Genomic DNA, 24,126 nt, shown 5'->3' on the forward strand with positions numbered 1-24,126 from the left:
TAGTAGGAGACCCATTTAAGCAAAGTCATCTCGAGTCTATTTAAAAATGAAACCTGAAGGATCACTAATAGATGAAAAAGGGCAAAGTCTAGAAAGGCTTTTATATTAAACTCTCTTTATCATTATAAGGATAGCGGACCCCTTAACATCACAGTGCTAATGTGGAAGCAGAGGGATAAGATGGAAGGAGTACAGGTTCTGAAGGAGTCACACAACTTGGGTTCAAATCCTACTTCTGATTAATTTCTTTTGTGGGACTCAATGTGGCTGGGCTTATGTTTTTTTTTCATCTAAAAAGTACAGGAGGGCCTGAAAGGCTTTGGAAGCACCTTCTGTGTGTTGCATGAGGAAACAGAAATAGTGCTGCAGGAAACACAGGTTGAAAAAGATGATGGACTAGACTCAAGTACACAATGAAAAGGTCCATGCTAGAAGACCATTCTGAGGTGCTAAGGGATTAAGGAGTCTGGAACAGGGGAAGATACAGAAAGTGTGGGGGAAATTTTATACACCCTGCCCCCCACCATCCCCACCAAAAAGATACGGGCCACCAACAATTATCAACCCCTACTGTCTTTAGAATGAAATATAAACTCCTGTTGGTCTTTGGGAAGTGTTACCAATCTGGCTCCAACCTATCTTTCCAGATTTAATTCCTGTTATTGTACCTCACATGCCCTTTCCAGACAAAGAAGAGACAAGGCTCCATCTCCTGCCTCCTGGGGACAGTGTGCACAGTTTTCTATTAAAAGTTCAAACATTATGGCCACCAATTTCTTCCTAGAGTCTAGTATATGAATTAAACTCCTGGGTCTGAGGTATATAAAGGGCTCCTTGTGGATCTGTATTGACTAACTCACTAGCAGACACTGTACAGAAAGAAAGTAGCCCTAGGGGCGGCTAGGTGGCACAGTGGCCCTGAAGTCAGGAGGACCTGAATTCAAATCTGGCCTCAGACACTAAAAAAAAAAAAAAACAAAACTAGCCTTGTGACCTCAGGCAAGTCACTTAACCCCAATTGCCCTACCTTCCCCCTCAAAAAAACAAAAAAAAAGAAAAGAAAAAGAAAAAAGAAAAAAGAAAACAAAAGAAAGTAGCCCTCAATGGTTCTAGGTATAGCTTATCCTTGTAAAACCAGTATGAGACACTAGCTGTCTCCACATTCTACTTGGATGATTTCAGTTAACATTAGAGGGGATGCAATAAATATCCTCTATAGGTATCCTCCAGATCACTATCATTCTAAAACATGTCACCACAGGATTCCAAACTGAATGAGATTTCAGAGAACACCTACTACAAATGCTTCATTTTATAGATACAGAGTCCAGAGAGTGAAGCTATAAAATGTTCCTGCTTAAAAGGGAATGATTAAGTTTCCCTAAATAATAGATTAAAAGGAAAAATGAAAGGTATGAACAAAATGAACTACAGAAAATTAAAGAGGTCAGAGCAATGATTACCAAACTAAATGGAGTTACACTATCTCACATACTCAGTGGAACAACTCAGGTCCTCCTTAAAGGGTTAATATTTTGAAAATTAAGTGAATTAGAACTGTTTAGAAAATCTGGAGAGACTAACTTGTGATAAACTCTGTTAGAAAGATGTTAAATGATTTCCGAACAGCTATAAAAAGCCAGGCTACAGCACAGAAACAGACACCAAGTTCTGTGAATGGCATGTGCTAGAAACAGAAGTAGGACAACTGTGCCCTGGGGAGAGAAAGCTAAATGTAGACGGCACATTTATTCAGTAAAGGAAATATTTTACAAGGCCTCCTTGGACTGTTTCTTTGCTTTGGACCTATTCTCACCAAATAAAGGATATATTACTGATTTTTTCCTATTAAGAAAAAACAAAAACCCACCTCCAAACTTTATTTTACACTCTCCAGTGTCTGCCCTCTTTACTGTGTTCCAGAGTGAATTTTTAGCTGCCTACTGTATGGACACCATTTAACTATCTGACTGGCATCTGAAACTGCATGTATCCCGAAATGAACTTACTGTCCCTCCCCAAAAACCTCTCCTTTGCTTTCCTATTTTTGTTAATGAACCACCCATTATTCTTCTAGCCACGTTGGTTTGAAACCATTTTTGACTCTTCTCTCCTACATTCAAATCAGTTTTTACAACCAGAATATCTTCCACATCTATTTCCTCCTTTCTACCACCTTAGTCCAGGTATTCATTAACTCTTACAGCCCATAACTTCTTAAGACTTGAACAGAATGTTCTAACCAAAGTTCCTGGCCACTGTCCAATAGTACATCAGAAAAAGATACGGTTTTATCACTGGGAAAGGCTTGGCCCCACCTGCGGTGTCAAGACCATGGGCCCTTTTTCTTTTGAATTAGAGCCAAGGGCTCCTCTATAGGTTGCCCACCCTTTTACGTGTGCTCCCTGAGAGCAGGGACTGATTCACTTTCTTTTTCATATCCCTAGTCCTGGGCGCAGTCTGTATTTAAATGCTTTTTCATTCTTTTATTAATTCGCTGCCTGGATGATAGCAATAGTCTCCAGACTAATTTCCCTACCTCCAGATTCCCTCCTATTTCTTTTTTTAAAACTATCTTTTTAGTTTTCAACATTCACTTCTGTAAGTTTTAGATTTTCTCCCTCTCCCTCCCCAAGATGGCTTGCAATCTGAGATGGGCTACATAATACATTCCTATTAAACATATTTTTACATTACTTTTGCTCCCTCCTATTTCAATTCATCCTTTATACTGTTGTTTTCCTAAGCATAAAACTGATACAGTGATTATTCTGCTCAAAACAAATCAACCCTTAATCAGCTCCCTACTGCCTCCCAACCAAAATTTTGATCCCTGAGCCTGGCATTTAAGACCTTCTATAAACTGGTACCAGCCTATTTTCCCAAACTTACTTAGCATTATTCCTGTTCCATGTTTGCTCTCTCTCACCTAACCCAAAACATAACCTGACCTTTAGTCTCGTCTTCATATCATTCTAAATGCTTGGAAGTCATCTTCCCCCAGTGAGGTTCTACCCTTCTTTCAAGACTCAGATCAAATACCACCTGTTCCCTAAAGCCTTCTTCAGTTCCCATTCCTGATTTCAGAAATGGCCTTTTCTTCTCTGAAGTTCACCTAACTATGCACCTTTTGCACACACTTACTCTATTTTGTGTCCCATTTACTTGTGCACATGCATCTCAATTCCTGTGCTAGACTGGATGCTCCTTCGGGGGAGGGCTCATGTCTTCTTGGTCTTTATCTGTTGCCTAGCACAGTGATCAGTGCCGTGGTGTTCAGTAAACATAGGTGTCATTTAGATTAAAGCACACGACAGCGTTTCCAAAATGAAGGTGATGGCACAAGAAGGGGGCAAAATGCAAATAGACGGTTACTGATTACCAGGCTAAGAAATAAGAGAGAATGAGAAAAATCTGGAAACTGTATTTCCACAGAAGACTCTCTTGCACAGGACTCCCAAAAGTCTGCTGGAAATCATCTTTCCTCTCTCCCTTGGCCTGCCCCCGGAAAAAGGGTCCAACAGGGGGTAGCACTTAGTAGCAGGAGTCACCAAGAACTGGGGTTCTCAGGTTCAGCAAGAACAGAAGCCAAGGAGACTAATTTTTTTTTTGGCTTTCTGGAGGGCAACTGGGTTAAGTGACTTGCCCAAGGTCACATGGCTAGTAAGTGTTAAGTGTCTGAGGCTGGATTTGAACTCAGGTCCTCCTGACTCCAGGGCCGGTGCTCTATTCACTGTGCCACCTAGCCACCCCCAAGAAGACTAGCTCTGCATCCAACAGAACAAACATTATGCTTGTGTTTCAGTTAGTATTAAAGAGGAATTTCTCAGTATAAAATGTGTGTGTGAGAGTCTCCGCTATGCCAATGGGGTGACAAGCATGCTGTCTTCCGGTGGGTATCTAGCACATGACTAAGAGAGCCCTTTGACACCTGTCCCAATATGACCACTACTATCCATTTATGAGGGCACAAAGGGTGCCAGAGTACATAGAGCAATAGTCTGGAGTCAGGATGACTTTGAGTTCAAATCTGGCCTCAGATACTTAATAGCTGTGTGACCCTGGGTAAGTCACTTGATCTTGTATGCCTCATTTGTAAAATAACCTAGAGAAAAAAATGACAAAGTACTCTAGTATTTTTGCCAAGAAAACCCCTAAATGGGGCCACCAAGAGTCAGATTCAACTAGAAATGAATAAACAACCTCCCCCCTACCTGATTTTTTTTTTTAGGGGGTAGGGCCCACCAAGGCAATCCAGGCTAAGGGACTTGCCCAGGTCACACAGCTAGCAAATGTCAAATGTCTGAGGCCATATTTGAACTCAAGTCCTCTTGACTACAGGGCTGGTGCTCTATCCACTGTGACCTAGCTGTGTGTACATGGGTGACACGACTGGATCTGTACTTTAGGAAAATCCCTTGAGAGTCTGAATGGAGGACAGACTAGTGTGGAGGGAGCCTTAAGGCAGGCAGACCCTCAGCAGCTATTGCAGGAGTTCAGGTGTCAGGTGAGGGGATCTGCACCAGAGTGGTGGCCATGTCTGAAAAGACAGGCAGAAACAGTAAGACTCATCACTGCTCTACACCCAATGCTGGAGACTGAGAAGAGAAAAGAAGAGGTGCAAAGACAGTAGCTAAGCAAGAAGGCTGTGTTAGAAAATGGGAGTCAGATTCCAGAGGTTTCTGATCAAGAGAGTGCAGCTAATGAGGAACAGCTAGACACGTACTCAGTGACTTGTGGATCTGATCAGGAGGGTTTTAAAATGGGAATGGAGAATGCAGGTGAAAACTGGTTAAATCAAGCTATCAAGCTAGATACAACAGAGTGAGAGTCAAGACAAAGAAAGAAGGGCAACACTGGAACCATGCAGTGGTTCCAGGAATCCGTAAGACCCAAAGGTACAAGGCAGTGATGACATTCTTAGACTTAAAGTATGGTTAAGAAGCAAACTAAGCTGGAGCTCTCAACACAAAGAAGTAAATGGGACCCCAGGTATCCATCCCTGAGACTCGGTTGGCTAAGACCCACAGCTACAATACCAGTACACTAGCTATTAATACCCTATTCCAAAGGAACATAGAGTTCGGCAGGCAGTCTATCAGGAAATACAAATTCATGCACAAGTGATGGAACGGCCCAAGGGGGAAGCATGGTGGGGATCACTTCCATGAGGACTAACGGAAGGAAGGAGAGGCCAGACCACAGCATATTACCGACTCCCCAGCCAAGAGGAGGAACAACTGGGCAAGTGGCTCTGCAAGTCGACCCCGAATCTGACAAAGGCTCAAGATCAAGCAATAATGGGGAACCTAAAGGATCAGGGCAGTTGCTGAAGGTCTTGTTCTCCTCAGAGAATGGCAGCTGAGAAAATCCTGAGAGATTATCTACGACACATGACATGTAACAACTCTGTTCCACAGGATTTGTACTTTCTAGCCCTGAGTGGAAAACAAGCTTTTAAAAGGCGACCACCCAATAGGGATTTAGTTCTGTAAAACATCCCTCAGATGCTCTGCATCTGAAGTTCCAAAGCTGAATGGACAGAAACAAGGGAAAGATTTCTGAAGCCTCTCGTCCAGTCAACTCTTCTCTTCATAAATACACTTTCTTGAATCTTTCCTTTAATGCCCCCTTGTTACTTTTTAATGAAAAACAAACCAAAATAAGACCCCCCACAAGATCACCATCCTTAGGCCCCAGAAGCCCAGCTCACCACCAGCAAAGGCCAGCTGTGGCTGGGGGGGTCTGTGCTGTACATCACAGACATGAGAGCTGGATGTATATGTCCCAGAACAAAGCAGAAAACACTGCAATGAAGGCGCGGATATCCAAGGATGGGACCAAACCCAGGAGCTTTAGAACCTCACAGTACTAAATTCCAGATAACCCAAAATCCAAGTAACATCAGTTATTCTCACAGGCTGTCAACAGCAAAGGAGTAGGAAGGTGCCCCTAGGGAAAATGAGCAGATACAGTTTTTTTTGCAAATCTTTTCTCACGAACTCTAGCTAGTGAACATGACCCAATTTCAGGGGAAGAGTATCCAGAAATATATGAACACCTTACCTCTGAGTCCTCCTCATCTGAAAATAAGCCTTTCTGTTTCTTAGAAACTTCTTCTGACAAGGTCTTGAGATTTTTGCTGGAAGGTGGCATACCCTTTGTCAAAACAAAAGAAAATACAAAAATTGGGGGAACCATTTCAGACACAAGACTTTCATTAAATAGTAAGATCCTGTGAACAGAGTACCGGCTCTGGAGTCAGGAGGACCTGAGTTCAAATCCAGCCTCAGACACTTGATACACTTACTAGCCATGTGACTTTAGGCAAGTCACTTAACCCCAACTGCCCTCTAAAAAGACAAAAAAAGTTAAGATCCTAAATCTGAGTAAATAGATGCCCATGTATCACAGATATCTAGAAATTATGTTTGATTTCTTAAAAATTAGGATAAAATAATGACAATAATACTTATTATATAGAGTGCCTACTTTTTTACTAGACACTGTACTAAGTGCTTTACAAATATTATCTTGTTTGATTCTCAAAATAACCCTGGGAAGTAGGTGTTATTATTACCCTCATTTTACAGTTGAAACTAAGGTGGGCAGAAGTTAAGTAACTTGCTCAGAGTCACATAGCTAGCCAATGTCTGAGGCTGCAGTTGAACTCAGGTCTTCTGACTCCAGACCTGGCACTCTATTCATTGCCCCATGTAGGTGACTCAAAAAGAAAATAATCTTTCTGAGAGTATTAAATAGAGAACTGCTTAAAAGAAGTTTGGTTGTATTGCTTTAAAATAGTAAAACCTGAATGCACATACACTTAAAATGAGAGAAAAAAATCTCCAGGACTGGACTCTACAAAAAGCTATCTTTGTGCACTTGGGACTGCAACTTCCTCTGGGGAACTGAAAGCGTTCTGAACTGTGTAGTGTTATTCATAGTGCTATTCACAATTGGACTTTCCAAAGTTAGAGATTCTAAATTGCCTGCCAACTGTTAATGCCAAAGGCCTTTGAAGGTAAAGCAGAATTTTAGCATGATGCTCTCTCCTATGAACATTAGGTAGAAAGTGATAGCATGCTCTCAAAATAGTTCAAATGACATGAGAATATGTATGCTTCTAAACCAAAATGCACATGGAAGTTTCATCATAAATTAATCATCATTACCATTTTTTCTACAGTAGGACAAAGCAACATGTTAAAAAAGGAAGAACTGATGGAAGAAAGAAAAGAAAGCTGTCAAGTCCACACTAATGGACCACCTGCTAAAATCCAACTTTTACTCTGGGCTGTGTCCCTGGGTAGTAGGCTTTATCCAAAGTGTACATGGTGCAGGCACTGAAAAAGAATAGAAATTCAGCAAGGATTAATGGATAGTCAGACTCTGGTACACTTGGAATACTAAATATGAAAGATAATTGGGATTTAGGTAAGAAATAGAGGCATCAAGAGGCGGCCAGGTGGCTCAGTGAGTAAGATCACCGGCTCCAGTGTCGGGATGACCTGGGGATCAAATATGGGCTCAGATACTCAGCACCACACCCAGAAATAACTGGCTGTGTAACCTTGAGCAAGTTACTTAACCCCAACTGCTTAAAAAAAAAAAAAGAAATAGAGGCATCAGAGCTCTCCATTTACTCTCCAGTCCATCCCTCTGCTTTAGTCACTGCAGGGGCAACAAAACCTGGACCAACAGCCTGTCTCAGTCCTCTCTGGGCTGCACCCCGGCCTTCTTCTGCCCTTCCCCACCCTTCTGCTTTAGGTTATGTTGTTTTCTTTCTTTAGAGTAGAAGCTCTTGGAGGGCAAGGACTTTCTACTTCTACTTGTATATCCAGCAGTATGCTAGCTGACTGAGATCTGTGAAGGGTCCCACACTATCACCATCACCATCACATTCCAAATGGATGTGCACTTAGGACAGAAAAACTTCTTCCTTGGAGCTAGTTAATTTCCCAAACCTTCCATCCATTAAGGGCTCAGTTTTCCACTTCCCTTGTTGATTTGCAGCTTATAGCTGACCTCTGTCTCCTGACTTTCAGTGCCTAGACATCATTCTTCCTGGTCAGATAAAACTGGGGGAATGAGAGAAAAAGCAGCCATGTCTAATGCGGAAACATGGAATATTTAAGGAGATGCCCAGTTTCAGTGAATGGGAAGATAAGCAATAATGCTCTAAGGAAGTTCAATTCAGCAAACAGTTATTGAGTACCTACTGTGTACACTAGACCCTGGGAAAGAGGGAAAGCTTAGATCACAACATGATCTTTCCCCTTTAAAAGCTTATGCCAGTGGGGGCAGCTAAATAGTGCAGTGAATAGAGCACTGGCCCTGAGTCAGGAGGAACTGAGTTCAAATCCGGCCTCAGACACTTAACACAAAAACTAGCTGTGTGACGTTGGGCAAGTCACTTAACCCCAAATGCCCTCCAAAAAGCAAAAAAAAAAAAAAAGCTTATGCCAGTGGAGGTCACACAGGGAAGATCCAGAAGGAAGAAAAGCTCAGGGCAGTGGAGGGGCTTGAGCAGGCCTGGATGAGTGAGGTACAAACCACATGGCCTGCACTCTGTGTTTATCTTGTGTCAGCACTCTACGGCTCTTGGTTCCCTGCCCAGGTTGTATCTTTTCTATCTTTTCATTCCTTTTCCTGCTCAGCACAGTGTATCACCCATGGTAGATACTGGATGAACATCTCTTAATTGAATGTTAAACCTATTGTATTATACAGTCCAACTCATTTTAATTTGGTTCAAGGTGAACTAAGTATAGGCTACCCCAAGAAAAACATCAGCGTGTACATCCAGCCCCTCCTCCATCACCTTCTCAGCTGCCTCCTTGGCTTCAGGACTGAGAGAATCAGTGGAAGGAGTGGCTGCTTTCTTTTTGAAGAGATCTTCTTCCTCCTCTTCCTCATCATCAAACAGATCAACAGTTGGCTTGGCTTTGATTTAAAGAAGAAAAAGTTGTTTTGAAAAACTTAGCACATTAGTGTTTTTGTTATTTTTTAAAGGAAAAAACCCAAAACACTTTAAACTAACAGGATGAACAGCTCCCCCCGTGTGTCAAAACCAAGACAAAAGCAGAAGCACTGGGAGTCTTACACTGAGCTGTCATTAGGTGAAGCCAAGTCTACAAGAATGAGGCTTCATTTAATATTTAAGAAAACACTGAATCACCAGGGAGAAGGCAGCTAAAAACACTGGCAGTAATGGGGAGGGGGAGGAATTTTACCTTAAAGGCCTGGAGGGACAGTTGTCCAGCTTAAAAGGAAGCCTCCATTTTCTGACTACAACTTAAGTTGCCCTTCTAAGGCATGGGTGGTATCCTCTTTAGTTTGGCTGTTCTATTGATTAACAGAGCCCTACAAGGGTAATGATTTAAGTTCATGTTCTTCTTACATGTCCAGGCAAAATAATTTTGTTACCTTTCATTTTCTCACTCCTATTTTTATTCAACCACAGTAAGAGATCATAGGACTTAAGAGCTGAAAGGCAACTTACGGATCACCTAAGCTAAGTGCCTTATTGTGTATATGAAGAAACTGAGGCTCAGGGATGTGAAGTGGTCATCCCAGATTACATAGTGAATCACAAAGCCAAGATTTGAACCCAGGGCTTGTGATTGCCAATGCAATGAGTCCTGCCCCCCCTCCCACACGTGGTGTGAGGAGAATCTAGCTCTCTGTTTCTCTTGCTGAGGGGCACTGGGGAAATGGGAGAGGAGGCACAAATTAATCCCCCTTACTCCCCCCAAATTAGCTAGGACTGAAGAAGCTGTGGTGCAGACCTAGTCTGAGTTAACAGGCAGACTGATCTGGAATCCAAATGCGGGCCCTTTGGGCAAGAAGAGAATAAAAGTGGTTTTTAAATCTTCAACAGAGAGAAGCTGAGGCCCTAGGGAAACTGCCTGCCCAATGTTTTAAATTTTCTCATTGGCAGCTTTAACTACTGTGAATTGCTTTTTAACTGCCTCAGGAACTGCCTTTCCCTCGGGGTATTTGTATATATTTTTATTAACTGGATTGATTATTCAAACCTTTGAGGGATCAATTGCACTAAGAGGTGAATCATGACAAGACTACTGATGTTGGCAGGAGCTGTTCTTCAAGATGCTGAGGACCGCCTGCTCCTTAAATGGTATGAACTAGGACAGCAACCAGGCAGTCCTGAATAAATCTCTCTGGGACCTGAATGGTTCAGAATAACTAGCAAAGGCTTGCCTTAGCCTTCACACTACCTGATTAAAAACTATTTCAAATAACTCGAATGAAAACAGAGAAAGGCAACACACACCTGCATGTACTGGTTTGCTGTTAGATGTAACAAAAAAGTCATCATCATCGTTATCAAAGAGGCCTGCAGGGGCAGGACTCTGTGGCGTTTTCCCTTGTGTGGACTGTGGAGGCTTCTGGGGCTCCTTTGGTGATTGAACTGAAGAAACACTGAACACATCAGGATCACCTACAATCAGAGGGATGAAACCAAAAGGAGTCAGACACCTCATTTTCTCCCAAAGTCATTAAGGTTTCAGCTTTTTCAGAAACACTTCCCCTAGAGCAATAAAGTGCTAGAGCTGCTGAATAAGCCCATGCAGGAGTAAGGACAGTTCAAATAAATTCCCCTTAATACAAATCTATTCTTTGGGAATCTATTTTTCCAAACAAGCCTGTATGTAAAGGATTTTGTTAGAGGCAACAACAGCATGTATAACAGCTGGCCTAATAAACAAACTGGCCCCTTAATGAGGACTTTGAAATCCTGAGTTGACCACTACATGTCAGCCAGATCTCTGAAGGTAACATTTAGAAAAAAGATGTGTTAAAAATGATAAAAGTAAAAAGACAAAACCTTAACAACAGATATACCTAAGAACAAAGACACAGCTCCTACTGGTATCTTTTTTGCAGGCTTGGATGATGAAGTATCTGGAATAGGAAAATAAATCATTAAATTCACCCTTTTGCAAAGTCAAATTGGAGATTTTTTTTTGGTGGCTGAAATTAATTGATCTTACATATGCTACTTGTAAATTCACAGTTTATTTTTAACTCAACACCACACAATCTAAGGAAACATTTAAAGTGAGATTAAAATAGTATAAGAGGATTTTAATTCCACCCAAATTATAAATGTTAATTTACAGTGATGTTTTAATAGTATAATAGGTTTGATATTAGTAGTCATTTCTTGCTATTCTGCCAGGTCAAGGAGGAAAAAGAGAAGGTCAGAAGGCCCTGCAGGTGTGTTGATTGATAAAAGCTATGGTGGGTATAGTAGTTCTTTCTAATAGTCCTTCCATTGTGGAGAAAGAGCAGAGAAATTAAGAACTGCAGGAAGAAAATATGTAGACAAAACCATGGAATACTTATTTAGAAATGACCATTTCACCTTCTACCATGTTTCCCCGATAAGAAGACACTGTCTTATTATTTTTTTTGGACAGAAAAACACCAGAGGATTTATTTTCAGGGGAGGGCTTATTTTAATGAACATTGACAGCAATTTTAATAAACAGGTAAATGTGAACAAAAAACTGTACCTTTATTCAATAATGAATTCAATAAAGAACAGGATGACGCGCTCACTGCTGCAACTCTGATTGGATGCAGCTCGGAGGCGGGGGGGGGACGGTGCATACAGAGGGTACCGTAATGTAAGCGTGTAGCGCAGGGGATCACCTTCACTACAGTAGCAATCTCAATAGGGCTTATTTTCAGGGGAGGGCTTATTTTAGAGGAATCTTACACAGTAAGGGGAGGGCTTATTTTCGGGATAGGTCTTATTATTGGGGAAACACGGTAGCAAAGGTAATAGGAACTGTTTATTCTGATTACTCAGTTTCTTATTTGTTAATGGGGAAAATAATCCTTGTGCTATCTACTTTACAAGGTTATTTTGAAAAAGGTGCTTTGCAAATTTTAGAATGTTGTCTAAGTGTAAGTTATCATTATTCATCAACTCTGCATATACAAACAAAACCTCAGAAATACTCCTTGGAATACATTGGGTTTTACCCATATCCAGTCTTTATTATAAGTAACTTTTCTTGTTGGTCTTTGGAAGATGAGGAGTCAGATTAGAGAACATTCCCAAGTTGCTCACCCTGATGGACTAGGTTTGAAGACAGGGTTTACAAACAATGTGTTTTTTTCTTACGGTGAGATGAAATATTTAAACTGGATAGCTTTTAATTGGACTAACAATCATGCTGAACAAAATTCCTGGGAACAAACTAAAGAAAATTTAGAGCCTTAAATAGGTTAAAAAAGTATCTTGAAAACCTTTTCCCCTAGTGATACAAATAAATTCAGACCTCATCCATCCTTACCTTCATTAGCTGGGGCTTGGTTTTCATTGTCTTTAGGGGCTTCCGAAAAGAGGTCACTCTGATTAATCATGACATGGAAATCAAATAGGTAAGAAACAAAATAATGAAGTATTAAACACCAAGATTTCTTTGTAACTACAGACAACTAAGACCTTTACTACTCTGTACAGAAAAGAACCCTTGCAAAGTCAGGGTGCTCTATATAATTTGGATAAGGTTTGACCTCCTAAATTAAAGCTGTTGAACAATCAAGAACTTGAAAAATCATAGTCTATCCCAGGAGTTAATGCCTATAAATCAAGAGTATTACCTAGGAAGCATCAAACAGTTTTTTGGTCAGAGCAGTTGTAAATGACTCTCCTTTACACATCAAAGGACATCATGATAAGCTATCGAAGCATGAAAAGGAACAGAAACTACCTAAGGTAGAGAATTATTTTGGTAAAAGGGGAAATAGACCATTTCTTTTCTGCCTCCCACCCCCAACTGACCTCATCATCATCATCAAAGAGTCCCATTCCTCCACTAAAAAGGCCCCCTCTAGAGCCAAATGGTGAGAAGTCTTCATCTGTCAATTTGGGTGGTTTGAACATGTCATCTTCTTCATCTGGGGAAAAAAGAAAACAAACCACGATTCTGAGAAATGGAAATAAATGCAGAATCCTACTTTGTAGGCATCCCTTCACATCTTTCAGTAGGAATACAAGATGAGGAGTGCTAAGCCCTGAATTCAAATTCTAGCAGCATCTACTTCCACATGAACAGCAACATTTTCCAAATCATTAAAGCAATTTGTTTCAGGTGCTCTGCTTGGTCCTATATAAAAGCACATTAAATGACATTGTCCTAGCCCTCTGGGAATTTGTGATATAAAACCAAATGTCAATAGCAAATCTGCACTTACAGAACTTACAATCTAATAGGGAAGATAAATACATACACAAATAAACATAATGCAAAATAATACTAAGTGATAAAGAAGTATAAAGAAGGCAAAAAGGTCTATGAAGTTTAGAGGAAGAAAAGATCACTTCCAGCTAGAGTTCAAGGCTGAGGCAGAAGAGGCAGCATCTGAGATGTGCCTCGAAATGTGGGTAAAATTTTAACAGATAAGGACTGAGCTGGGCTGCGAAGGTTTAGGTTGAGGAAAGGGGAAGAGTATTCCAGGTAGCACACTTAGGTCGGATGGAGACTGACAAAAGTACAGTGATATTTCTATTTCCTGAAAACTAGACCATTAAACATCTATGAGCAGGAGCACCAGAGGGCTAGCCCATAGTAAGTTTTAGGAATGACTAAAATCTGGTCATTTTTCCCATGTGTACCACTGCCAAATGAGGTCTCCATCACTCTATGCTTACACAAGTGATTTTCCAAACCTCAGTGAAGGACTCGGTATTTATCTCTGGTGAATTCTATCTTCTTGGTTTTAGCTTTGCACTTCAGATTGCTGAGATCACTCTGAATCTTGATTCTGAAATCTATACAAGCTGTCTATCACTTCCAAAAGTGATAAGCATGCCTTAATCTAAGTCATTTACAGAAATATAGAGAAGGACATAGCCAATTACGGAGTCCTGGGACATGGCACCAGAGGCCTCCCCTTCTATGCTGACAGAAATACCAATATTCTCAGGGCACCATTACTAAACTACCTTCAAACGTCATACTAACACACAGCCCCTATTTTACCACTTTACCTGTATGGAACTCAAGGAAGATTTTGTCAAATGTTTTCTAGAAATCCAAATATAGTAAATACGATGCATTGCTCATTGAATGATCCAGCAATCATATCATCAAAGTATATGAAGTTATCATAGTTTGGGAAGACTTGTTTGGAATGGATTCTTAGCAAATTCTGGTTAATTCTTACATATCATTGCATTATATTAGAAATGTCAGTAAACCACCTGTTGGTTATCTGTTCTAAAATTTCAATGAGAATCAATGTCAAAACAAACAATCCAGAGTTGCTTGGATTCATGCCACCATTTTTTAAAAAAAATTTGGGATATGACCTCCTGGAGCTTCCTCGAGTTTTTCAATCTCACAGAGACACTGTGTGCAGCAGCAAATTCCTTCAGCATGATAATCACTTAAAATAGCTACATGCATCTTCCTTTCTTTGAAGAGAAGAGAGATGAGGAATGGAAAGCTGATATGCTGGGTGTTTTTTTATTCAAATCATTTCCATGCCCCACAACTCTCCTGAAATTCCTTTCTTTTTTTTTTTTCAGTACAAGGATGGCCCCCTGGGTAGGGGAAGAGAAAGAGAGACATCCTAAAATGATATTTAAAAGCAAAACAAAACAAAACCCAAAAGTGCCATATTCCCTTACTAGAGGGTAGGACAGTAAAGGAGTAAGAGGGCTGAACTTAGCATCAAGAGAGAGCAGAGTTTCAATTTAGCATCAAACACTTCCCATTTGTGTGATTATGGGCAGGTCACCACTTATCCAAACCTCAATTCCCTCAGTTATAAAACAGGGATAAAACTTACAATGCTTATTTTAGAAGATGTTTGTGAGAATCAAACAAGTATGTGAAGCATTCTGCAAAGTTCAAATTCGGCCATTCTTTTTCTTCTTACCACCTTACCTAATCTTGGGACACACTCCTTCCTCGCACCCTGTATTTATCCTTTCCAATCTGAAGATATTCCCCCTCACAGTAAAACTGTAGCTGGGCAGCTACCCATTCTCTTTGGCCACTATGAAGATCTCTCAAGCAAGTGAATCTCTCTTGCTTATTTGTACTCAGCCCCCAAAAGACTTGTACGATATTCTCTGCTTATTCTTTGCAGGACTTATGATCATCTTGCACTTGAGCCTTCTTCATGTCACCCTTGGAGATTTGTGCATCATCTCTCTGTCTTTGTTTTTGACATGGCCTGATCCTCTTTCGCATTTGCCCCTTCTAAGTGTGAGTTCAGAAAGCTTCCTACTAAGCCACTGTGACTTCTTTAACTTGTTCCATTTTTCTTTCCTGTTGGGATTATTCAAAACTGCCTAGTTGGAATTTTATTTCCCAGAATAAACCTCCCTTGCAAAACATTTTCTTCCAGAATCTCAGCTATGGGACTTTTTACCTAACTCCTTTCCCGAAAGAAGTAACTTTCTTCAATTTTTCAATAATTTCTTAAATTTTTATAAGTACTTAGTTTCTCCTCCTTCCTATAACAAACTTAGGATGATCGGTAACTTTCTCCTAAAGTTCTCAGCACTTCTATAATGCAAAGCAATTCTTCCTTGCCTGTCATAATTGGGGGCACACATAATTGGGGTTCTTCTGTTTCCCCTTCCATCAGAGTCAACACTGTTAACAAGTGCTGTCAAGGTGCTTTACAAAATTTAGCAGAGCTGGGTTTCTAGCAAAAGGATAGCTAGCTCAGTCCCTGAAACTACCACAGTCAGCCTCCAAACAGGATTAGAGAAAATTATCCATGATTTTCATCTGGCTAGGAGGGTCACAGTCTACTCTCAAAATATCACTTCTAAGGTGTGGCCAGGTAGCACAGCGAGTAAGAGCACCAGCTCCAGTGTCGGGATGACCTGGAGATCGAATCCCGGGCTCAGACACTTAGCACCCACCCAGAAATAACTGGCCGTGTAACCTTGAGCAAGTTACTTAACCCCGATTGCTTTAAAAAAAAATATCACTTCTATTTCTTTTTCTGCTCACCCAAATGCTGGGCTTCTATTCTGAAAATATGTATTTTTTCTTCATCTGATCTGCTTCTATTAAGCCAAACATCTCCTTAAAGTGCTATGTTTCAGTCCTAACACACCTCACACCAGCTAAGGAGAGGGTGGATATTTCAGGCATAAAGAAAAGACTGGCAAGGTGCTGAGTCAGAACTGGGAACAATGTAATAGGAGATACTGTTTTAAACAGAATGCAAAAAAAAGTTAAGATTATTGTTGGCTGAAGCTGAAACCGAATCTATCCTCTAAACATTGTATAGGATGCATCTTTAATTGTTTCTTCTAAGTTGATAGTATATTAAGAATTTTCCATTTCGAAAATATAGATCGAAAGTCAGAAAGGTATTTCTAAATGCTCAAACCCCAGATGTTCTAAAATCTGTCTAGGGAGCAAGATCAAAATGACCAGTCTGTAGTTCCCAAGATATATCCTTCCCCACTAAAGAAGACGGAGACAACATCTGGTCACGTCCAACCCTTGGAGCTTCCTCATTCTCTGGTACTGGTTGTCTTATCTTTCAGGGTCCTCAGCCCATCAGAGGCAGTGGCTTAACTTGAAGATGGCTTAACACTGGTTCTCTGGTACCCCTAATTTGTTTATGCCTAAAATCAAGACTTGCTCTCAGGGCAAAGGCTCTTTTTTTGGGATGTTCTAACCAAGCAAGCAAAGTTAGTTGTTTACAAACAGATGCAAAGGCTACTTCGGGCATTTTATGGGTGACATTCTGGGCCAAAGGTCTATAATTCAATATAAATGAGACAGAGAAAGGCCTACCATCGGAGGGAACTTTCCTGATGTCCTTCTTCTCTTTCATTGTTCTCTTGGTTTTTGTTTCCCCTGAGGCTGTGACTTGAAAAGAAAATTTCAGAATTTATACAAAGACTTTGCCATGGAAGGTTTTTACCTTATGTTAGTGTAAGGGAAAACTAAATGGTAAGTAAAATTAGGTCAAAACCAAAATCTAATTTTAGTATTTTTTCTGCTCTCACATGCAACTGAAATGTATCGCATGTTACTATTACTAATTCAGAAGGCACCAGTTATACAATCTCTAGCTGTTTTCTTTTAACAGTGTACATAAGCTGGAAGAGGATTTATTTTAATTAAAAACTTACAGGCTGTCCAAATCCATCAAAGAATAAAAGTGAAAAATATAGTACCTGATAAAATCTAGGGAAAGCAATCTAATCCCTTTTTGGAGAGGGGAAGAAGGAAAATTTCAAATAGTAATTGCCTGGGCTTACTTGTCTGCCCCTCATATGTTCGGCTTGTCACATCTCCTTTGATTCTTGCTGCCAGCTCATCAGCAAATGAAGTGGGTCGATTTCTTTTCTATAGGTCCAAGAACAAGAGATGAGCAACTTCTTTGCAAGGTACTGAAAACAACTGATAGCTTTCAGTTTAGGGTACTTACTAAAAGTTTTACAGGGTCAATAAGACTAGAAAGTAAAATGAGAGGGGTATAAATGGGACATAAATATAGAGCTAGACCAATATACCCCAAGCAGATCTCCAAGGTGGGAAACAAAACCTGTAAGATATTCCCAGGCAGAGGAAGTTTCCAGTTCTCCTCTGCTCTTATATGTTACTGCCCAGATCTGTAGACAAGGGCACTGCTTGAAAGAAAACCTTTTCTGTAGGGGAATAAACATCTTGTGCCTTAAGTTTCTGGCATGGCAATAAACAGTTGATGATGCAACTTTTAAAACTGGGATGATGAGACAAGAAAATGTTTGTCAAATGGTCTGTGTTTGAACTACCTTTTGGAGAACCAAATATAACATTGTTTTCTAAAAATACTGAGCAAATGTTAACTGTAAAGTATAGGACAAGAAAAAAGACAAATAAACAGAGGAGGAAATGGCCTCGAATAAAAAGTTCTCTTACAGGTCTAGCATTTTCTCCATTGACCTCATCTCCTTCTTCCTCTTCCTTTTCAGAATCACCAAAGAGATCACAACCATCTTCCTCCTCTTCATCATCACTTAGTGCTATGTGCTGATGAGCAATATTAGAACATTCCAGATTAAAACTTGACCTCTATAGGCAACTGTGCTCAGGCTGTTAAGGTAACAAACACTGTCGATTTAAAGCTTTAGGGTCTTTTCTCTAAAACGAAACATGTTTTCAACTAAAAGGTGTAAAAGGAGCTGATTAAAACAGCTCCCCTGATTGTGTCACACCAGTATTTAAGCACAAAGAATTCACATCTTTGAGATAAAGCCTTTTCATCACTGAAAGCTAATTTATAAATAGCTTATCTCCTTATATCCTGTTCACAACTGGCTTGAAAAGTTTTTTAAAATCTTACTACCTGTTAGACAATAAGCACTAAAGTAAATAGTCTTTTAGTGAAGGTGAAATTACTAGACTCCAAGCTAAACTGAAGTAAAATATGCAGTTTGTTTTGCAAACCTTAAAGCACCAAATAGTTACTATTATTACTATTTCTTTTATTATTAAATTTGTGAACTCATTAACAGGAAATACAAATAGAGAATGGTTTAAAAAAAAGAAGACAAATACTAAGAAGTTTTAAATGTTAGAAGAGGCTTAAAACACACTTTCTGGTCTTATGGATCATTTAATAACTGGAAAATTCATTTAAAAAAACTTTACATAAAAGGGAATTCTCTAAGGAAGGATATCAAAAGAAAGCAACATAAAGAGGAGTTTTTGTCCTGGTAACAAGTTAACCAATGGTTAATTCTTTTGGTAGAGAGACATACATTAAATCTGCTTTTAAGTCCTAACTTCTCTCATAAGTCAGAAATGATGTGAATTATTTCAAGATAGTAACCTTACCGGTTTTTGGTCATTTTCACTCTGATTGCCGAAATCATCATCTGACTCCTTGAATAGAAGAAACAAGCCAATTTTTGTTAGTACAAACTTTACATGTTACATACTTTCAAATTTTAGGTTTCTGAGGCAGGTTAACTTGTAAATTCAAGTGACTACTCTCCTTTTTCAGTTTATTTATGATTTCATACGCTACCAACAAACTAGGAACATGCAGAAAGATTTCTAGTTGAATGTAGAGTTTAACATGGCTGATTTTAACAGTCTGTAATAGTAATGGAATATAAAGATCCCCCTGTATTGGCTTTCACAAGTGGCTACTGATTTCTGTCAATTTGTACTATCAATCTTATATATTTTGTAGCTAAAGAATGCCAGATTTAGTTACATGAACAAGGTTAGCTTGTTCAAACTGCAGAGTACATATTTCACTGTCCAGAAGGAAATCCAACTACCTCATTTCTCTGATTGTTACCAGTCTCTATATTATAGATGCCAGAGAAATAACTGATACTAACTACTAATGAAAATATTCATATTACCTGATAATTTTACAAAAACAGAACAAAAAACCCCAATCCTAACTCATTTGCTAAAAGACACTACACTGTTCAATTGAGAAAGTCAAAGGATATGAACAAAAAGTTCTCAAAAGAAGAAACAACCTTATGAAAGAATGCTCCAACCCAATAAACTGGAAAAGACCACAAAAGATGGGAACAATCAATGTTGGAGTGTGGAAAGACAGGAACACTAGTACATTGTCGGTGGAGTTGTTAATTAGTAGGACCATTCTGAAAGCGATTTGGAATTAGGCAATTTAAGTCATTAAAATAAAAATACCCTTTCACCCAGAAATTCTGCTACTAGGCATATGCCCCAAGGAGGACATTGATAAAAAAGCTCTATAGACAACAAAATATTCAGAGCAGCACTTTTTTGTTGTCATTGTAACAAAGACCTGGAAACAAAGTGTATGACCAGCTACTGGGGAAAGACTAAAAAAAAATGTGGTGCATCAATGTCATGAAAAACTATTGTGGCTAAGAAGAAACACATACAACGAATACAGAAACGCAGGGAAAGACTTACAGGAATTTATGAAATGTGAATTAAGTAGAGTCAAGACAACAACATATACTACAATAAATGTAAAGAATCACTACCACAAAATCTAAAGCGAATGATGCAAAATGACAAAGAATAAGCTCAGTCCGTTGCTCCTTTGTAGATGAATATGGAACATGGCATTTACTTTCATACTTTTTTAATATACTGATCAGTTTTATTTATTTTTTGCTTTTTGGAGGGGGAAGGTAGGGCAGTTGGGGTTAAGTGACTTGCCAAGGTCACATGGCTAGTTTTGTGTTAAACGTCTGAGGCCGCATTTGAACTCGGGTCCTCCTGACTCCAGGGCCGGCGCTCTATTCACCGAGCCACCTAGCCGCCCCTGTACTTATCAGTCTCATTGCCTTTTCTCTTCTCAAAAAATTTTAAAAATACATATGACAGCTCTCTGGGAGGAAAATACAGGTGAGATATGGCCAATGTATAAAAACAAAATGTCAAAACTTGTTTTTATTCATGTTAGTGGTGAATTAGTAGCACGTGGTAGGTCTTGCCTGCCTAGGATCTTCATTTTATGTTAAAGCTTCTATTTCTAGAACTCTGAGTCTTAGCCCTTCTGCCATGACCAAGTTCTCTAGGCTGCAAAATATATTTGTGCCTTACACATCGTGGAATTCCTTTAATGTCATCAGGTTATAGCAATTATGCTCCAACTAGCACCAGGGCAAAAGCAAAAGCCAACGCCCTTGCTGTGAAGCTGTCAGTGCACAACAAGCATCTAATAGACAGTAGGGGGCAGTGGATAGAGTGCTGGGCCTGGAAGTCAGGAAGACTCATCCGCTTGAGTTTAAATCTGACTTCAGACACTTATTAGATCTGTGCCCCATGGCAAATCACTTAACTCTGTTTGCCTCAGTTTTCTCATCTGTAAAATGATCTGGAGAATGAAATGGCAAATCTCTCCAGTATCTTTGCCAAGAAAACCTCAAATGAGGTCATGAAGAGTTGAACATGACTGAAAAGAATGGACAAGACAGTAAGTCCTTTAAGCCTCTTTCCATAACAGAAATTCTTAAGACTAAAAAGGACCAGAAAAACTAGTCAATAGAAATGTGGAGTTTCAGATCTGGAAGTATCATAAAAGGATGAAATGTGATTAATGTTACAGCTCAGTAGATGAGTTTTTGGCCAAAAGGATGAAAAGGCTGTCGTAAAATTTTCCTTATTGTTCTATCTGGCATTAAATGTATAGATTGTGTATCTCAGAAAGGGCCTAGAAGAGTGAACTGACTTTTGGTAGGTGGCTTGTAGAATAGTGGAGAGAGCATGAAAATGGAATCAGGAGACTTGGGTAGAAACCCTACCTTTCACATTTATTAGCTGTGCAACCATGGTCTTGGGAGATGGAAGGGAACTTAGAAAGCATCTGAGGTAATGCTCCCTTTTTTTTCCCCCAAATGTTTTATTAACTTCTGGTTTGCATCATTCATTTCCGCCAGATTTTGAGTTACAAATTTTCTGCCCGTTTTTCCCCTACCCACCACCCCAAAATAACGGTCCCACAGGATATCCCCTCCTCCAATCTGCTCTCTCCCATACCCTGTTCTATTTTTCTAGTAGGGCATGGGAGATCTCTATGCCCCAGTGCCTGTATATCTTATTTTCCAGTTACATGCAAAATAGTATTAATAATAGTGTGTGTGTGTGTGTGTATTTAAACATTTGATTTTAAAACTTTGAATTCCTGATTCATTCCCTTCCTCGTCACCCACCCTTAATGGGAAGATAAGCAGTTGTACATATGTAGCTAATGCAAAACACTAACATGGTATATTATAAAAGACTGAGTATATTTCCCTCCCTCCTATCCCACCTCCCATTTGTTCTATTCTCTACTTTGATCCCGTCCCTTTTCAAAAGTGGGTGCTTCCAACTTCCCTCCCCCCCAGTCTGCCCTCCCTTCCATCATCCCCCCTCTCATCTCCTTCCCCCCCCTACTCTCCTGAAGGGTGAGATACCCTATTTAGTGTGTATTTCATTCCCTCCTCAAGCCAAATTCAATGGGAATAAGGTTGACCCATTCCCTTTTGCCTTCCTATTCTTCCCCTCCATTGTAACCATTTCCCCTTGCCTCTTCTATATAAGACAGTTTACCCCATTCTTTCTCTCCCCATCTACTCTCATTATATTCCTCTTTCACCTTTTAAGTATCATCCCTTCCTATTAAATTGATCCTGTGCCCTCTATCTATGTGTATCTGTAAACACATATACACATGTAACGCTCCCCTTTTACTGATGTGGGGCTTCAGCTCAGAGGGGGTGAAAGCCTTGTTCCCAATCCCACAGGCCCTAAGGGGCAGAATCATGCCTTGGATTCCTCTGGCTCCCTGTGCCTGATTTCTCTGAACCCTTTTCTTCACCTAGATCACACTTTGTATGGAGTTGATCATGAGGCTCTGCCAAAGACAGCATGCTCAATCTGCTTGACTTGTGAGAGTCTACAGTAACCCGACTCGATGGGGGCCAGAGCCAGGACTGAGCCCAGGCCTTGTGACCCTCTCTCCAGGGCTCTTCCTCTTCCTCTGAATGACATGAGAGAGCTCCCTGGTAGTTCAGCATGAACGTTCTAGCAGAATTACAGTGACATGAACACTCCGAAGTGGCTATGCTCAAATGACTCAGGGGAAGAAGCATTAAGCTGTTTCCCATACTTTGTCTGCCACTGGCAACATCTGCAGTCCTGCCTTTGTCTTCAGGGTGTGGCCTTCGTCCTTGCTCAGAGCTGTAGCGTGTCATCTGCCGCTTCACCAAAGCTCACTGTCCCCATCATGGTGCCCTCGACGGACTTACCTCTTCACCTTTCTCCTCTTCACTGTCCAAGACACTGTCTGGCTCGCTGTTTGAAGAGCCTTCTACTTAAGGAACAGAGAAGATCAGTTAAAACGCACCACAGAAAACCGAAATAACACGAGAATCCCTTCTTGTAACCACACACCCGTGACCGGCACCGCCAGAGGTTTTAACAAGTTCAGAACTGGTCTTCCACATACCCTCACTTGAAAGATCTCCAAGACCAACATCTTCTTGCTCCATGAACAACTTAGAACCAATCAAGTAGGGTAAGGGTCGATCTATATACAGATCCTGCAAAGAACGAACCGAGTTAAAGTTTTGAAGGCAGACTCCTTCAGAGAAACTGAGAGATAAACAATGCCACTTTCCCCTCAGACATCTTGTTCCCCTAGTCCCTCCTGCCCCATTCAAATTTTAAATCAGGGGAGAGTGTAGCAATAACCGAACACTTTATAGTCCAAATTATTACAAGACTAAGATGATGTCTGGGATTAGTCTGAGGAGACACAGTTGAAGCTACAAAGGGTAAAACTAAGGAAGAAGCCAAGCTAGAGTTAGTCGATTTTTGCCAATAACGAGGTATTGGATGGTAGGTGAGCATGAGCAGCCTGAGGAAGCACAGCACAAATGTTAAGTTCATAACTGTCATTTTGATTCAAATGCTTCCCCACGTGACAGTTGTTTTCCCCCAGTAGGAACCTGTGCTAATTTTCATGGCCACACTAGGGTTTTTTGAAAACACTTGCTAATATCAAGTTTAATGTTCACCTTCTCTAACATTATAAATGACTGGGGGTCCAAAACATAAATAGAGGGTTTCAACACTTGAAAATGATCCTTTGGGGAAATTACAAAGGTGAAAGCAAAGAAGAGAATGAAAGGAAATTCGGCCCTATTCTACCTCCAAATTAAAGGCAATATCAGAATCATGGATTTGCTTTTATAAACGTGTAGACTTGTGACATTTGCTGCTACACCCAGTCCTCTGGGGCCACTCATCTTATTTCAAGTGAAAGATTTGGAGCCATTCAAAAGTAAAGGGAAACAAGGCCAGCTGCCCAGGACTGTGCCAGTCTGACCAAGGCTCTGGGGAGCCTTCACCTTTGGCTCAAGGATCAGTTCTACTCTTTCATTTGCTTCTTCTTCTTCAGAGTCCGAGTTGCCAGCTTTTATATCAAGTTGTTCAAATGCACTGTCCAACACCAGCAACCCATAGTTGACAGCTTCCTGGACTTTGGGAATCAGATCTGCCTCTTTTTGTTCCCGGGTTTTCTCCTGTAAACAAACAAACAAGGTCTATTATATGTCTGTTCTGAGATGCTGTGATAAAATTATAAGCAGTGACAAAAGCACAGCAGAAC

At 40.3% G+C, this 24,126-nt stretch overlaps 1 protein-coding gene across 9 annotated transcripts in view; it reads right to left on the reverse strand.

Moving 5' to 3' along the window:
- Positions 1–24,126, reverse strand: part of WASHC2C (WASH complex subunit 2C) — a 56,363-nt gene that overhangs the window by 22,223 nt on the left and 10,014 nt on the right. For 8 of the 9 annotated variants that reach the window (XM_069071343.1, XM_069071340.1, XM_069071342.1 and 5 more), the window contains exons 4-16: positions 23,867–24,040; positions 22,963–23,056; positions 22,763–22,827; positions 18,846–18,893; positions 17,928–18,038; positions 17,285–17,372; positions 16,815–16,889; positions 12,824–12,939; positions 12,333–12,390; positions 10,870–10,929; positions 10,298–10,465; positions 8,825–8,946; positions 6,067–6,159 (exon numbers count right to left, since the gene is read on the reverse strand). In XM_069071343.1, coding sequence (XP_068927444.1) covers positions 6,067–6,159; positions 8,825–8,946; positions 10,298–10,465; positions 10,870–10,929; positions 12,333–12,390; positions 12,824–12,939; positions 16,815–16,889; positions 17,285–17,372; positions 17,928–18,038; positions 18,846–18,893; positions 22,763–22,827; positions 22,963–23,056; positions 23,867–24,040 — 1,272 coding nt within the window. The remainder of the gene's footprint in view (positions 1–6,066; positions 6,160–8,824; positions 8,947–10,297; positions 10,466–10,869; positions 10,930–12,332; positions 12,391–12,823; positions 12,940–16,814; positions 16,890–17,284; positions 17,373–17,927; positions 18,039–18,845; positions 18,894–22,762; positions 22,828–22,962; positions 23,057–23,866; positions 24,041–24,126) is intronic. The other variant, XM_069071337.1, reaches the window with a different exon arrangement.

Source organism: Petaurus breviceps, unplaced genomic scaffold, assembly GCF_028583685.1.
Source record: "Petaurus breviceps papuanus isolate PSGF00001 unplaced genomic scaffold, PetGlider_PUasm1.0 90825, whole genome shotgun sequence".
Lineage (NCBI taxonomy): Eukaryota > Metazoa > Chordata > Mammalia > Diprotodontia > Petauridae > Petaurus > Petaurus breviceps.